The following is a 12,497-nucleotide window of genomic DNA, read 5'->3' as shown; positions in this document are numbered from 1 at the left end:
CCCCCAATCAAACCCTCCCAGTTTTCGGGGGGGGCACTGGGGGGATGTCTTTGAGCCACACCTGGTGGTGCTCAGGGCTTACTCCTGGCTCTGTGCTCAGGGGTACTGGGCTGGTCTTGCAGGACCGTCTGGGGTGCTGGGGATCAAACCCAGGTCAGCTGCATTCAAGGCAAGTGCCCCGTCTGTTTTACTATCTCTCCAACCCGGCATTCTTTTTTGGGGGGGAGGGAGAGGCAGTTGGGGGTCTCCCAAGCAATGAGGAGGAGGCCCAGAGGGCCAGCAGTTCAGGCACGGGGTACCAGGGGTTACACGGTGTTCAGCGACCATGTGATGCTAAGAATGAACAGGTCAGGGACGCTGGGCCTCATTAACATGAAATTAACACCAGCTGGTGGGGCCGGAGCCCTAGTACAGCAGAAAGAAAACTTGCCTTCCATGGGGCCGACCCAGGGCCCATCCTGGGCATCCGTTTATGGTCCCGAGCACTGCCACGAGTAATTTCCATTGGGGCTGGAGCGATAGCACAGCGGGGAGGGCGTTTGCCTGGCATGCGGCTGACCCGGGTTCAATTCTCAGCATCCCATAGGATCCCCTAAGCACTGCCAGGAGTAATTCCTGAGTGCAGAGCCAGGAGTAACCCCTGTGTGTCGCTGGGTGTGACGCAAAAAGAAAAACAAAAATTTCCAAGCTCAGAGCCAGGAGTAACCAACCAGTAATAGTACCGCAGGGAGGGCACTTGCCTCGCACTCGGCCAGCCCAGGTTCTACCCCATCATCCCACATGGTCCTCAAGCACCGCCAGGAGTGATTCCTGAGCACAGAGCCAGGAGTAGCCCCTGAGCATAGCTGAGTGTGCCCTCTTCCCCCCACCACCCCGCGCCCCCCATAAAGTTTTTTGTTAAATGAGCCAAGAGCAGGCGCTTAGGAATGAAAACGCAGCCTCACCACCAGGGGGCACTGCAGTCCGCGGCCTTCCGGGCCGCCCCCAGCCCTGCCGGTGCTGTCCTTGTGGAGAGGCGGGAGCCGAGGCTTAAGGCTGCAGGACGGCAGTGTGGGGACATGCCTTGGTGCTAGGGGGACCTTCCCCAAGCCGGGGGTGGTGGGGGAATGCTGGGGACATGTGCATGGTTCAGAGCACTCACCTCCGAGTCCATGGCCGTGAGAGGGGGCTGAGATCACCCCACCCTCCAGATGCAGGGGTCCGCCTGGGAGTCACTTCAGGTCCCGGAGTCTGCGTCCTCGCTGTGTAGCCCCCCCCCCACGAACCTTAGCAAGCTGGAGCCCCACCCGCCTGGGCAGGGGGCATGGCTCAGAGTGGCGACCCCGGGGGCCAGTTCACGATGAAAAACACAATCCCAAGAGTCTGCAGGGTGTGACAGCACAGCGGGGAGGGCGTTTGCCTTGCACGCGGCCAACCCAGGTTCCATCCCCGGCATCCCATAGGGTCCCCCAAGCACCACCAGGAGCAATTCCCGAGTGCAGAGCCAGGAGTAACCCCTGAGCATCGCTGGGTGCGACCCCAAAAAGAATTTTTTAAAAAAGTCTGGAGGTGGGGCTGGAGCGATAGCACAGCGGGTGGGGCGTTTGCTTTGCACTCGGTCGACCCGGGTTCAATTCCCAGCACCCCATATGGTCCCCTGAGCACTGCCAGGAGTGATTCCTGAGTACATGAGCCAGGAGTAACCCCTGTGCATCGCCGGGTGTGACCCAAAAAGCAAAAAAAAAAAAGAAAAAGTCTGGAGGTTGGGCGGAGAGACGGCACAGCGCTGACCAGTCCCGTCCGAGGCACCCTGTAGGGTCCCCTGAGCCCTGCCAGGAGGTGTAACCCCCCAGCAGGTGTAACCCTAACCCCCCCCCACAATCCCTCCCCAAAAAATGTCTGAAGTTGGGCGGGAAGGGTGACACAGCAGCAGGGCTGCACCACGGCTCCCAGCTTGAGGCCTATCAGGAGCTATCCCTGAGCTCAGAACACACACAGACACAGACACACACAGACACAGACACACACACACAGACACCAGACACAGAGGGGTACCCATGTGGCTCGCAAAAGGCCAGAGGCTTCCTTTTAGTGGTTGATTTGCGAAGGGAGGGTCCAGAGGGAAGAGGGGTCCACACCCTCCACTCATCCTCCCCCCTCCCCCCCCCAACCCACCCAGAACCACCGGGCGGGTCTAGCGGGCCCTGCGGGACGCCCGACAACGGCCCCGGGATCCAGCGGGCGCGTCTGCACTGGGCCCGCGCGGGGTCCCTCCCCGCGCCGGCGCCCCCGAGGGGGTCCCGCTCCGCGGTCTCCGTGGTGGGTCGGCTTCCCGGGGGTCCCGGGCGGGCGCTGCAGCCGGGGCTCGGCGCGGGCGCGCAGGCGCACGTCACCCCGGGCCGTCAGAGGTGGCGGGCGGCTTCCCAGGCCACCTGCAGGGCCATGGAGGCGCAGGGCAGCTGGGCCAGCACGTAGGCCAGCGAGCGGGTGGGCGCGCGCAGCTTGCCCAGGTAGGCCACCGTGTGCGCCAGGCGGCCCAGGAAGAAGACGAGGAAGTGCAGCCGCGCCACCACCGGGTCCGGGCCCAGGAAGGAGTAGGCGAGGCCCAGGAAGAGGAACGGGTAGATGGTCTCCATGTCGTTCCGGTGGGCCCTGCAAGGCAACGGGCGGTCAGCCCCGCGGTCAGTCCCGCGGTGGTCAGTCCCGCGGTCAGCCCTGGGGTCAGCCCCGCGGTCAGCCCCACGGTGGTCAGTCCCGCGGTCAGTCTCACGGTCAGCCCCGCGGTCAGTCCTGCGGTCAGTCCTGTGGTCAGCCCCAGCGGCCTCGCAGCATGTTGGGGGCACCTGAAAACCACCGGGGGGGGGGGGGGGGGAGGGGGTGTGCTCTGCAGGGCGGAAGGGAGGAGAGCCCGACCCACCGGGGCGCAGGAAAGCGGGGAGGGCATTAGCCTGGCATGCCAGGAGGGACCCTGAGCACAGAGAGAGGAGTCAGCCCGGAGCATCGCTGGTGTGGCCCAAAAGCAAACCAGAAGACGGGGCTGGAGACACTTGCAGATAAGGCACTTCCCTGGCGTGCAGCAGACCCAGGTTCAACCCCCAGCACCACAGAGGGACCCCCAAGCCCCACCAGGAGTGATCCCTGAGCACAGAGTAAGGAGTAATCCTTGAGCACTGCCGGGTGTGGCTCAAAAACAAGCAAAGAAAACAAAAAGGGCTGGGATGGAGCCAGGGAGACTCTGGCGTAAGCCAGGGGACCTGGGCCCGGAGGCGGGACAGTGGGTCCGGCCTGCCCTGCACGTGGCCCAGGCTGCATCTCGGTCACCCACCGTGCAGGTTCCCCCGAGGGGCTGGCCCTGAGCCCAGGCCAAGCCTCCCAAACCCCAAAACAAGGGGCCGGAGAGAGAGCACAGCGGGGAGAGCCTTCGCCTTGCACGCAGCCAACCCTGGTTCGATCCCCGGCATCCCTAACGGTTTCCGAGCACCGCCAGGAGTGATCCCTGAGCACAGAGCCAGGAGTCAGTCCTGAGCACTGTGGGAGTGACCCCAAAGCAAAACAAACCCACAAAATAACCCAAAAGGGAAAAACACGAAACGTAGCACCCTCGAAAGGAATACAGCAGGGCTTGCCTGCTCCTGGGCGGGGCCCCTGGGCGGCCGAGATCCCCGCCTGGCCCCGGCCCGGACCCCCCAGCCGCAGGACAGCGGTGGCGAGGGGACGGCTGCTTGGCCCGAGAGCCTGTGAGAGCACAGCAGCTGACTCGGGTTCAATCTGCACCACATACGGACCCCCGGGTCTGCCAGGAGTGATCCCTGAGCGCAGAACCAGGACCAAGGGCCACAGCGATGGTACCGCGGGGAAGGGACTTGCCTTGCACACGGCTGACCTGGGTTCGATCCCTGACACCCCGTATGGCCCCCCGAGCACCATCGGGAATAATTCCTGAGCACCCACCTGGGGTTCAGCTTCACGTCACACTTGTTTGGGGGGGCCACACCCGGCAGTGCTCAGGGCTCATTCCTGACTCTGCGTTCAGGGATTCCTCCCGGCCGGGCTCGGGGGACTAGGGTGGGTGCGGTCAGGTAGGGCGACAGGAGACTTGAGCCCTGAAACCCGAATCGGGAAAGCTTGGAGGTGGGGTGAGAACTTTCCACACAGGGTACAGGCATGTGCAAAGGCCCTGGGGTAGGAAGGAGCAGATCACAGGCAAAGGGACTGGTGTGCCTAGAGGGCCATGAAGCACGAGCCTGGGAAATAACTCCGAGGGCTGCAGTGCACCCACCCCCAGCATCCCTAGGTGTGCCCTCTGCAGAAAAGGCAGCTCAGGAGAAGCAGGGAGGTTGAGAAGCGGAGGGGAGCTGGGGAGACAGTACAGGGGTGCAGGCCGTTGCCTTGCACGCAGCTCCCTGGCTGAGTCCCGGGCACCACCAGTGCTGAGCACTGTTTGGTGAGCCCAAACTCCCTTCCTCCTCGGGAGAGAGGAGCAGGGCGGGTCTGCAGGAACTCCCCCGGAGCTCGCAACCCCGCCTTCTCCTGTCACCTCAGTCTGGATCAGAGGAGCTCAGAGAAGCACTCCCGCGGCCCAGCGCAGAGCAGGGCAGAAGGGGAAACTGAGGACAGGGCCGCGCCCCCCCAGTCAGGCAGGGGGAGCACCGTGTTCGTCTGAAACTGCCTCAGCCCACCCGGGAGTGCACGTCCCCGGGCACTGCTGCACGTGGCCCTGAGCACCGGCAGGCGTGACCCAGCCCCAGGGCACAGGGCACCTCGCCCTGGCGTCAGGGGCACCGCAGGGCGGGGGCTGCCCAGGACCCCAGGGTGCCCACGACTGCCTGACCCGGTCACAGGGGCTGGCAAAGGCACCGGCTGCGGCAACGCTTCCTGCCGCGGCCTCTGGGCCAGGCCCACCCAGCAGCACCAGGGAAGCCACAGCGCGGGAGACCGGGGGAGTCAGGGCGCGGGATAGGCGCGTGGCCAGCGGGCAGGGTGCTGCCCCCAGCCCAGCCCCCCCCCCCAGAGCCTCTGCTGTGGGTCTCGAACCTCCCAGGGCAGGAAAGACACACCTGAGGCCAAGCTGGGGAGACACGGGTGCAGGTGAGTGCACACAGGGGTGTGTGTGTGTGTGTGTGTAAATGGATGCACGTCTGTGTGTGTGCAGGATTATATGTCTGTACATGTGTGTGCATGTATGCCAAGAGTGCATGTCTTCACGCATGAAGCATGTCTGTGTGTGCATGTATGCAAGAGTGCATGTCTTCATGCATGAAGCATGGCTGCACACATCTGAACATATCTGCCTGCATGCAGGAGTGCATGTCTGCAGGTGCCCAGCCTGTCTGAACATGTGTGCATGTCTGTGTTTGTGCATGTGTGCAGCATGTCTGTGAACACCGGGACATGTCTGTGTTGCGTGTGTGCATGTCTGCGCGCATACAGCAGTGCATGTGTGCGTGCGTGCAGGAATGCATGTCTGTGTGCGTGTGCCAGTCATGCCGGAAAAGGGTTTTCCCAGAAAGTCATCGGCGCGGATCCCCACAAGACCGGACTCGCCAGCGGGCCCCTGCCCTGTGCTCAGAGCGACACCTGGGCCTCGGGTGACAGCGGGCAGCTGCTTCCTGCGGGGTGGGCAGCAGGAGGGCGTGGCGGGGGGCCAGAGAGGCAGGGGCAGAAGGCACTGGCGGCAGCACAGCCTTCCTGCGGGAAGGGGGTCCCCAAGCAGACAGGGGGCGTGGTGGGGACCCCTCTCCTGCCGGCGTCACCCATCCCCTGCCTGTCCCAGGGGCTGCGCCGGACAGTGCTCGGGGCCACTCCTGGCTGAGTGCCGGGCACGGAAGCCCTGTGGCGGGGGCCGCCCTCCGGGGACCAGAGTCACGGGAGCCAGAGCGGGGCCACCTCCCCCTCCGGGACACGGGCACCCCCGACTGCGGGCTCCCGCCAGGCGAGTGGAGAAACAGGGCCGGCCCCTCTCCCGGCTGCTCCCGGCGCCGGCCGGCCGGACCCCACGCTGCCCGTGCCCCATTCCGGTCTAATGTTCAACTAACTCGCTCCCTGGGCCCCTCGCGCTTCCGGCAGGTTCTCCGGGAGCAGGCGGAGGGCGGGCTGGGCGACCCCCGGCTCCGGGAGATTCTGGGAGGCTCGGGGGCGGGGGCGGCCAGGATCCCCGCCCCCGGTGTGGCACGGCCAGGCCACAACAGGCTCCCCATGGAGCTCACATCTCCCTGGCGACACAGGGCTCATGCGTGTTGGTCTGAGTCCCGACTTACCATAGTTCAGGAGGGGAAGCTCGAGGGCCAGCTAACGTGTCTGCGCACACACTTCACACGCAGGGGCCCGGGTTCACAGCCCAGCACCGCACGGACCCCGGAGCACAGAGCCAGGAGCAGCCCCTGAGCACTGGTCCCCGCAAACAAAGAGAGCTGAGGGGGGTGGGCAGGGCCGTCTTCCTGCCAGCTGGTCTGTATCTCTTTAAGAACAAACCCAGCCTTGGGGCCACAGAGCACAGCGGGAGGGCACTGGCCTGCAGGCAGCCAGCCCGAGTTCCATTCCCGGCCCCCCACAGGGTCCCCTGAGTCCTGCCAGGAGCGATCCCTGAGCACAGAGCCAGGAGTAAGCCCTGAGCACTGCTGGGTGTGGCCCCAAAACAAGAAAAAAAAAATTTTTTTTTTTTTAATGAAAAAGGTAAAGTCTGGGGCCGGAGTGATAGCACAGCGGGTAGGGAGTTTGCCTTGCACGCGGCCGACCCGGGTTAGATCCCCGGCATCCCATATGGTCCCCCAAGCACCGCCAGGAGTAATTCCTGAGTGCAGAGCCAGGAGTGACCCCTGAGCATCGCTGGGTGTGACCCAAAAAGCAAAAAAAAAAAAAAAAGGAAAAGGAAAAAGGTAAAGTCAGAGCTGGCCAGGCCCTGGCACACGGAGGCCCGACCCACCCGTGCTCTGCCGTGGCCGTGAGCCAGCACCCCCCCCACCCAGGACGCGCTCGGACACGCGTCTCCAAGCCTGGGGGAAGGGGTCACAGCAGGGTAAGCGTTTTGGTCACTGCAGTCTGGGCAGTGCTGAGCCGCATCCCACGAGTAGTAACTGCTTGTTGATTCTTGGTGAATGGGGGGTAGAGAGGGATGGAGGGGTGGTGGTTGCGTGGGGGTGGATGGATGGAGGAGTGGGTGGGTGGGGAGAGGGATGGACGGGTGGGTGGGCAGGTGTGTGGACAGAAGGATGAGTGGGGGGTGGAGAGAGGAACAGGCAGGTGGGTGAGTGGACAGAAGGTGGAGGGGGGGATGAATGGATGATGTGGGGGGCAGGTGAATGGGGGTGGGGAGAGAAGGAGAGGTGAGGGGTGGGCAGGTGGGTGGGTGGGCGAGCCACTGGACGGGCGATGGGTGGGCGGGTAGAAAGCGGAGGGGCGGCGGGTGTGGGTGAGTGGGTGGGCGGGTGGCAGATGGACAGAGGGGGTGGGTGGGTGGGTGGGTGGGTGGATTATGTTTATATTCGGCTGAAATACCAAAAAGTTTCATTTCCTGCATTTCCTCTTCCTACATTTCGTGATTTTTTACAAACCACAAGTATGTGAACTATTTTCTTTTTATTTCGTTTTCCGGCCACACCGGTGGTGCTCAGGGCTGACTCCTGGCTCCGTGCTCAGGGATCTCCCCTTTCGAGGCTCGGGGGCCCTACGGGGTGCCGGGGATCAACTCCGGGCCAGCGGTGTGAACGGGAAGCGCCCCCCGCTGTACTGCTGCCCTGGCCCAAAGTTTCCTGTTTTCTCTGGGGCACGTGGGGGGGGGCACTGGGTCATACCTGGCAGTGCTCAGGGCACCGTGTGGAATGCTGGGGATCGAACCCGGGCCGCTGTGTCAAGGGCAAGTGCCAACCCCCCGTACTACTGCTGGCCCCAAAGTAAACTATTCCAAGGGCCCCACCAGGCCCCTCCCCAAGCCCCGACATTGCTCAAATAAAAGGATTTTAATTTCCACTCGGCGTCCTTCCTGCTGCTGCCTGACTCGGGCGTCTGCTGGCAGCTCCGGGAGACGGGAGGGTTTGTTCCTGTCCCCCCCAACCCCCCCCACCGAGCTCCTCCGCCTCCTCACTCCTCAGCCCTGCGTGCAGTAGCAGAGCGTCAAAGCCAGAAAGTTCCACTAAGGGCCCGACACACGGTCCGTGCCGCTCAGGCAGGGACACGCAGCCACTTCAAAGAACCGTTTTTACAGAGATATTTGCTGACGTGCAAAGTGCTCGTGAAATGACCATAGGGGGCGGGGGGAATCAGAACTCCAGGTTCAGAAACTTTGTTTCTTTTGCTTTGGGGCCACGCCCAGCAGTGCTGAGGGCTGCTCCGGGCTCCGGGCACCGCTGGGGTGCGGGCATCAAACCTGGGCCTGCCGCATGTAAGGCCAGTGCCCTACCCGCTCTGTGAACGCTCAGGCTCCTTTTTAATCTTTTTCGTTTTGGAGCCACACCCAGCTGTGCTCAGGGATCACTCCTGGCAGGACCAGGGGACCCCGATATGGAATGCAGGGGATGGAACCCGGGTCAGCAGCATGCAAGGCAAGCGTCTTACCCACTGTACTATCTTTCCAGCCCTAAATCAGGGCTGTGAACTATATTATTACTATTTATTATTATTATTATTATTTGCTTTTTAGGTCACACCCGGCGATGCACAGGGGTTACTTCTGCCTCATGCACTCAGGAATTACTCCTGACGGTGCTTGGGGGACCCTATGGGATGCTGGGAATCGAACCCGGGTCGGCCGCATGCAAAGCAAATGCCCTCCCCGCTGTGCTATCACTCCAGCCCCAATCAGGTTCACTTTAGGAAAAGAAATCAGGGGCCCGAGATGTGGCACAGTCAGATAATGACAATAATACACATAGACGGACACAACCGAGAATACATAGGAAGTGTTTCAGGACGAGGTTTCACTTTTTCTCTCTAGACACCCACATAATACTTTTGGGTTTGGTTTGGTTTTGGTTTAGTTTTTAGGTCCACTCAGGGGTTCCTCCTGGCTCTGCACGTAGGAGCCCCTCCTGGAGGTGCTCAGGGGACCTTATGGGATGCCGGGGATGAAATCTGGGTCAGCTGCACGCAAGGCAAACTCCCCTCCCGGCCCCTCTGTTTTGGTTTTGGAGCCACGACTGGCTGTGCTGAGGACTGACTCCTGGTGTGGTGGGGGGCCGTCTGCGGTGCTGGGCATCAGGCCAGGGCTGACCGCATGCAAGGCCAACGCCCTCCCCGCTGTCTCGTCTCTCCAGCCCCTCTACATATTTTCACAATCACCCAAACTGTCTTCAGTGAACAACTGCATTTTCTGTTTAGTTTTTGCTTTTGTGTTTTGGGCCACACCTGGCGATGCTCAGGGGTTACTTCTGGCTCTGGGCTCAGGGATCACTCCTGGCTGTGCTTGGGGGGACCATGTGGGACACTGGGGTCCGAAGGGGGGGGCATGTGCAAGGTAAACAAACACCGTCCCCACTGAACTGTCACTCTGGCTTTGTTTTTCTTTTTATCCACGGAAAACAGTTCCTAATAGACGCAATCGAGTCTCGTTAAAAATGAAAGCACTACAGGGGCTGGAGTGATAGCACAGTGGGGAGGGCGTTTGCAACCGACCCGGGTTCGATTCCCAGCATCCCATAGGGTCCCCCAGCACCACCAGGAGTAGTTCCGGAGTGCAGAGCCAGTAGTAACCCCTGTGCATCGCTGGGTGTGACCCGAAAAGCAAAAAAAAAAAAAAAATGAAAGCACTACAAAGTCCCCCGTGCCCTACGGCAGCGCGCTGCAGAGCCCAGAACATTTCACCTGAGCCGTGCATTGGCGGCTTGTCCCTGGGCAGGCTCTGACCGTTGGCTGGCACACACTGGCGGGGCGAGGGCCAGTGGTTTCCGTCTGCTTTGGGTGCTGGGGAGGAAACTCAGGGTCCCAGACACGGCCAGGGCTGTGCTGCACTCAGCCCCGGAGACGTCGGCTGGTTCTCCATGAGGTTTGGGCACGGGCGTCCTAATACAGCGAGAACGGCCCCGAACTGGCTGGCCCCACGCACAGCAGACGTGGGTTTGGTCTGACACTGTGGAAAACACAGACCAAGCTCCGCAACGCTTGCCTTGCACGCAAGCTGGGCCCCCGACTGTGGTGCCTGACATCCCCGAGGGTCCCAGCCCTGCCAGGAATGCGCAGAGTCAGGAGGAAGCCCTGAGCACGGCCAGCTGTGACCCAAACAGGAAATTTCCTCTGAGGCTGGGTGGAAAAGCACAGTGCAGGGCCCGGGGGACAGGGCGGCCCTCTGGGTGCCCACCTGGCCCTCTGGGGTGCTGGCACGGAGGCCTGGGAAGACGCAGGGGATGCTGGGCCCCGCGTCCACACTGCAGAATCTCCTCTCTGACCTGGAAACCCTGAACTCTGCAGTGCAGTAACCGGGTCAGTAAGTCACACTTCCGTGGAGCCCCCTGCCCCCCCCCCGCGGCCCCCACTCTCCCAACACTTGCCGGAGGCAGCGCTCCACGTCCGGGTCGCTCCTGCAGTACTGGGGACCCCCGTGCCTCAGCGCGTCCTCAGGGTTGGCGAAAGCCTGGAAAACATCCGCCGGGGATCACGGCGTGTCAGCGGGACCCGAGGCCTGGCCAGGCCGAGCCTCGGTCCCTGGATGAGGCCAACGAGTGCCCAGAGGCCCCTCAAAGCTGATAAAAGGGGGACTGGAGCGATAGCACAGCGGGTGGGGCGTGTGCCTTGCACGCAGCCAACCTGGGTTCGATTCCCAACATGCCGTATAGTCCCCTGAGCACGGCCAGGGGTGATTTCTGAGTGCAGAGCCAGGAGGAACCCCTGAGCATCGCCGGGTGTGACCCGAAGATAAAAAAAAAGCGTCAGGCGGGCTCCGCAGCCCCTGTTCCCGAAGAAGGAAAGTTTCTGTTCTGCCTTGGCCTTCCTGGAGACACCCCCGCCCCTGCCCACAGAGGGGGATTCCCCGCCTTGCCCATGTCCCCCACCGGGAAGCAGAGACTCAAGGTCCCTGCAGGCAGCCAGACTGCTCAGGACAGATCCAGGGGCCTTGGGACATGTCCCCAGGGGAGGGTTTGTTCTGCCTGGTGGGCACGTCCCGAGGCGGAGAATTCCTCCCCTCCGGGCCCCCAAGTCAGGCTCCCCGAGATGGCTCTGCCCAGCTCTGGGCCTGCATGGCCTGCAAAGGGCAGGGTGAGGGGCCGGGGGCTGCTGCCTTTGGGGTCCGGGACGCAGCGGGCAGAGAGAATGCTAGGCCCGCGTCCGCAGGGCGGGCTGGGAGGCCCGTTTCACTGCAACTGTTCATCGCCAGCTCGGAGCACCCGGCTGGGGGCGGACCTCCCACCGCGCGGCCCCACCTTCTGAGTGATGCCCGGGGGCCGGAAGGGCCGCCTCAGCCACTCCCCACCCACCCCCAGAAAAACACTCCACGGGTCTCTCCTTGGAAAGCAGAGAGGTCGCGGGGGCCAGGCGGCGCGCCCCCGTCCTTCCCGGCCGCCGGGCCCTCCTTGGGAACGCTTTTCCGCAGGAAAGTCCTACTTCTGACACCCCACCCGGGACCCCAGGGGGTTGCGGACCCTGATGCCCGGGTCTTCCCTCTCGCGGGGGAAGGGACCCCAGCTCTTCCCCAGGACCGTCCCAGCCCCCCTGCTGGCCAGGGAGCACTGGGCCAGGGTCCTCTGCTTCGACCCGCCCCCGGGCCTTTGCCAGGGCCTGAGCACAGCCCCCTGCCAAGACCCCCAGCCCCACCCCGCGCCCCCAGTTGCCCACTCCGTCCTCACCCCCTAGACCCAAGCGGGCCAAGGGCCGTTTCCGGACCCCCCGGAGGTGATCCCAGACCCCAGGGAGCTGGGAGGGGAAGGTCCCCCGGGGACGCAGACCCGCTTCCTGCGCAGCCCCGGGCCCGGCGCGCCCGGAGCCCCGACCCCCAGCCGCGCCGGCTCGGACCTGGCGGGGCGGCGGGCGCGCGCGCGCGGGACGGGACGGGACGGGACGGGACGGGACGGGGGTGCCCGCTCGCCGCCGCCGGGGCCCGCGGGCCGCACCCACCTTCTTCCGCAGCCGCACTTGGCCCGTGATGACGGCCACCGCGAACATCTTCAGCAGCAGCAGCGCGCTGCACAGCAGGAAGGCGGCCAGCGCCGGGCTGGGCTCCATGGCCGGGGTCGGCGGGGCGCGGGGCGCGGCGGGGGCGCAGGAGCGGCGGGGCGCGCGCGAGTGCCGGGCGGCGGGCGGCGGGCGGCGGGCGCGGGGCGGGCGGCGGGGGGCGGGCCGGCACCGCCCACCCGCGAGGGCAGAGCCGCGATGCCCCGCCGCCCCCCGCCCCCGCCCCCGCCGGTCCTGAGCGCTCGCAGGTAGCGCTGCAGCTCCCCGCGCCGGGGGAGACGGGACGGGTGCCCCGCGCGGGGTCCCCGCCCGAGCAGCGCTGGGTGCGACCCCCGCCTCCCCCCCGCAGCCACACACACCCAACTATGTAAAAGGAAAAACACACGGTGCCGTATCAGGGCTGGACCGTACCGAGGGTTGCG

The 12,497-nt window shown here is 64.0% G+C and overlaps 1 protein-coding gene across 1 annotated transcript; it reads right to left on the bottom strand.

Moving 5' to 3' along the window:
* Window positions 1–2,107: 2,107 nt before the first annotated feature.
* On the bottom strand, window positions 2,108–12,200 carry PTGES (prostaglandin E synthase). The gene is made up of 3 exons (XM_055146475.1): window positions 12,019–12,200; window positions 10,458–10,540; window positions 2,108–2,631 (listed from the first exon to the last, which is right to left on the bottom strand). Exons 1-3 carry the CDS (start codon window positions 12,124–12,126, stop codon window positions 2,382–2,384), a joined length of 441 nt encoding a protein of 146 aa, XP_055002450.1. The 5' UTR covers window positions 12,127–12,200; the 3' UTR covers window positions 2,108–2,381.
* Window positions 12,201–12,497: the final 297 nt, after the last annotated feature.

Source organism: Sorex araneus, chromosome 1 (assembly GCF_027595985.1).
Source record: "Sorex araneus isolate mSorAra2 chromosome 1, mSorAra2.pri, whole genome shotgun sequence".
Classification (NCBI taxonomy): Eukaryota; Metazoa; Chordata; class Mammalia; order Eulipotyphla; family Soricidae; genus Sorex; species Sorex araneus.
This window is presented reverse-complemented; position numbering and strand designations above follow the sequence as displayed.

Excerpts from the sequence above, each read along its gene's own strand:
- PTGES (XM_055146475.1), bottom strand. The coding sequence starts at position 12,126 with ATGGAGCCCAGCCCGGCGCTGGCCGCCTTCCTGCTGTGCAGCGCGCTG. Across the intron at positions 10,541-12,018 it reads AAGTGCGGCTGCGGAAGAAG|GCTTTCGCCAACCCTGAGGA; the intron begins GTGGGTGCGGCC and ends GATGTTTTCCAG. Across the intron at positions 2,632-10,457 it reads GACGTGGAGCGCTGCCTCCG|GGCCCACCGGAACGACATGG; the intron begins GCAAGTGTTGGG and ends GTTGCCTTGCAG.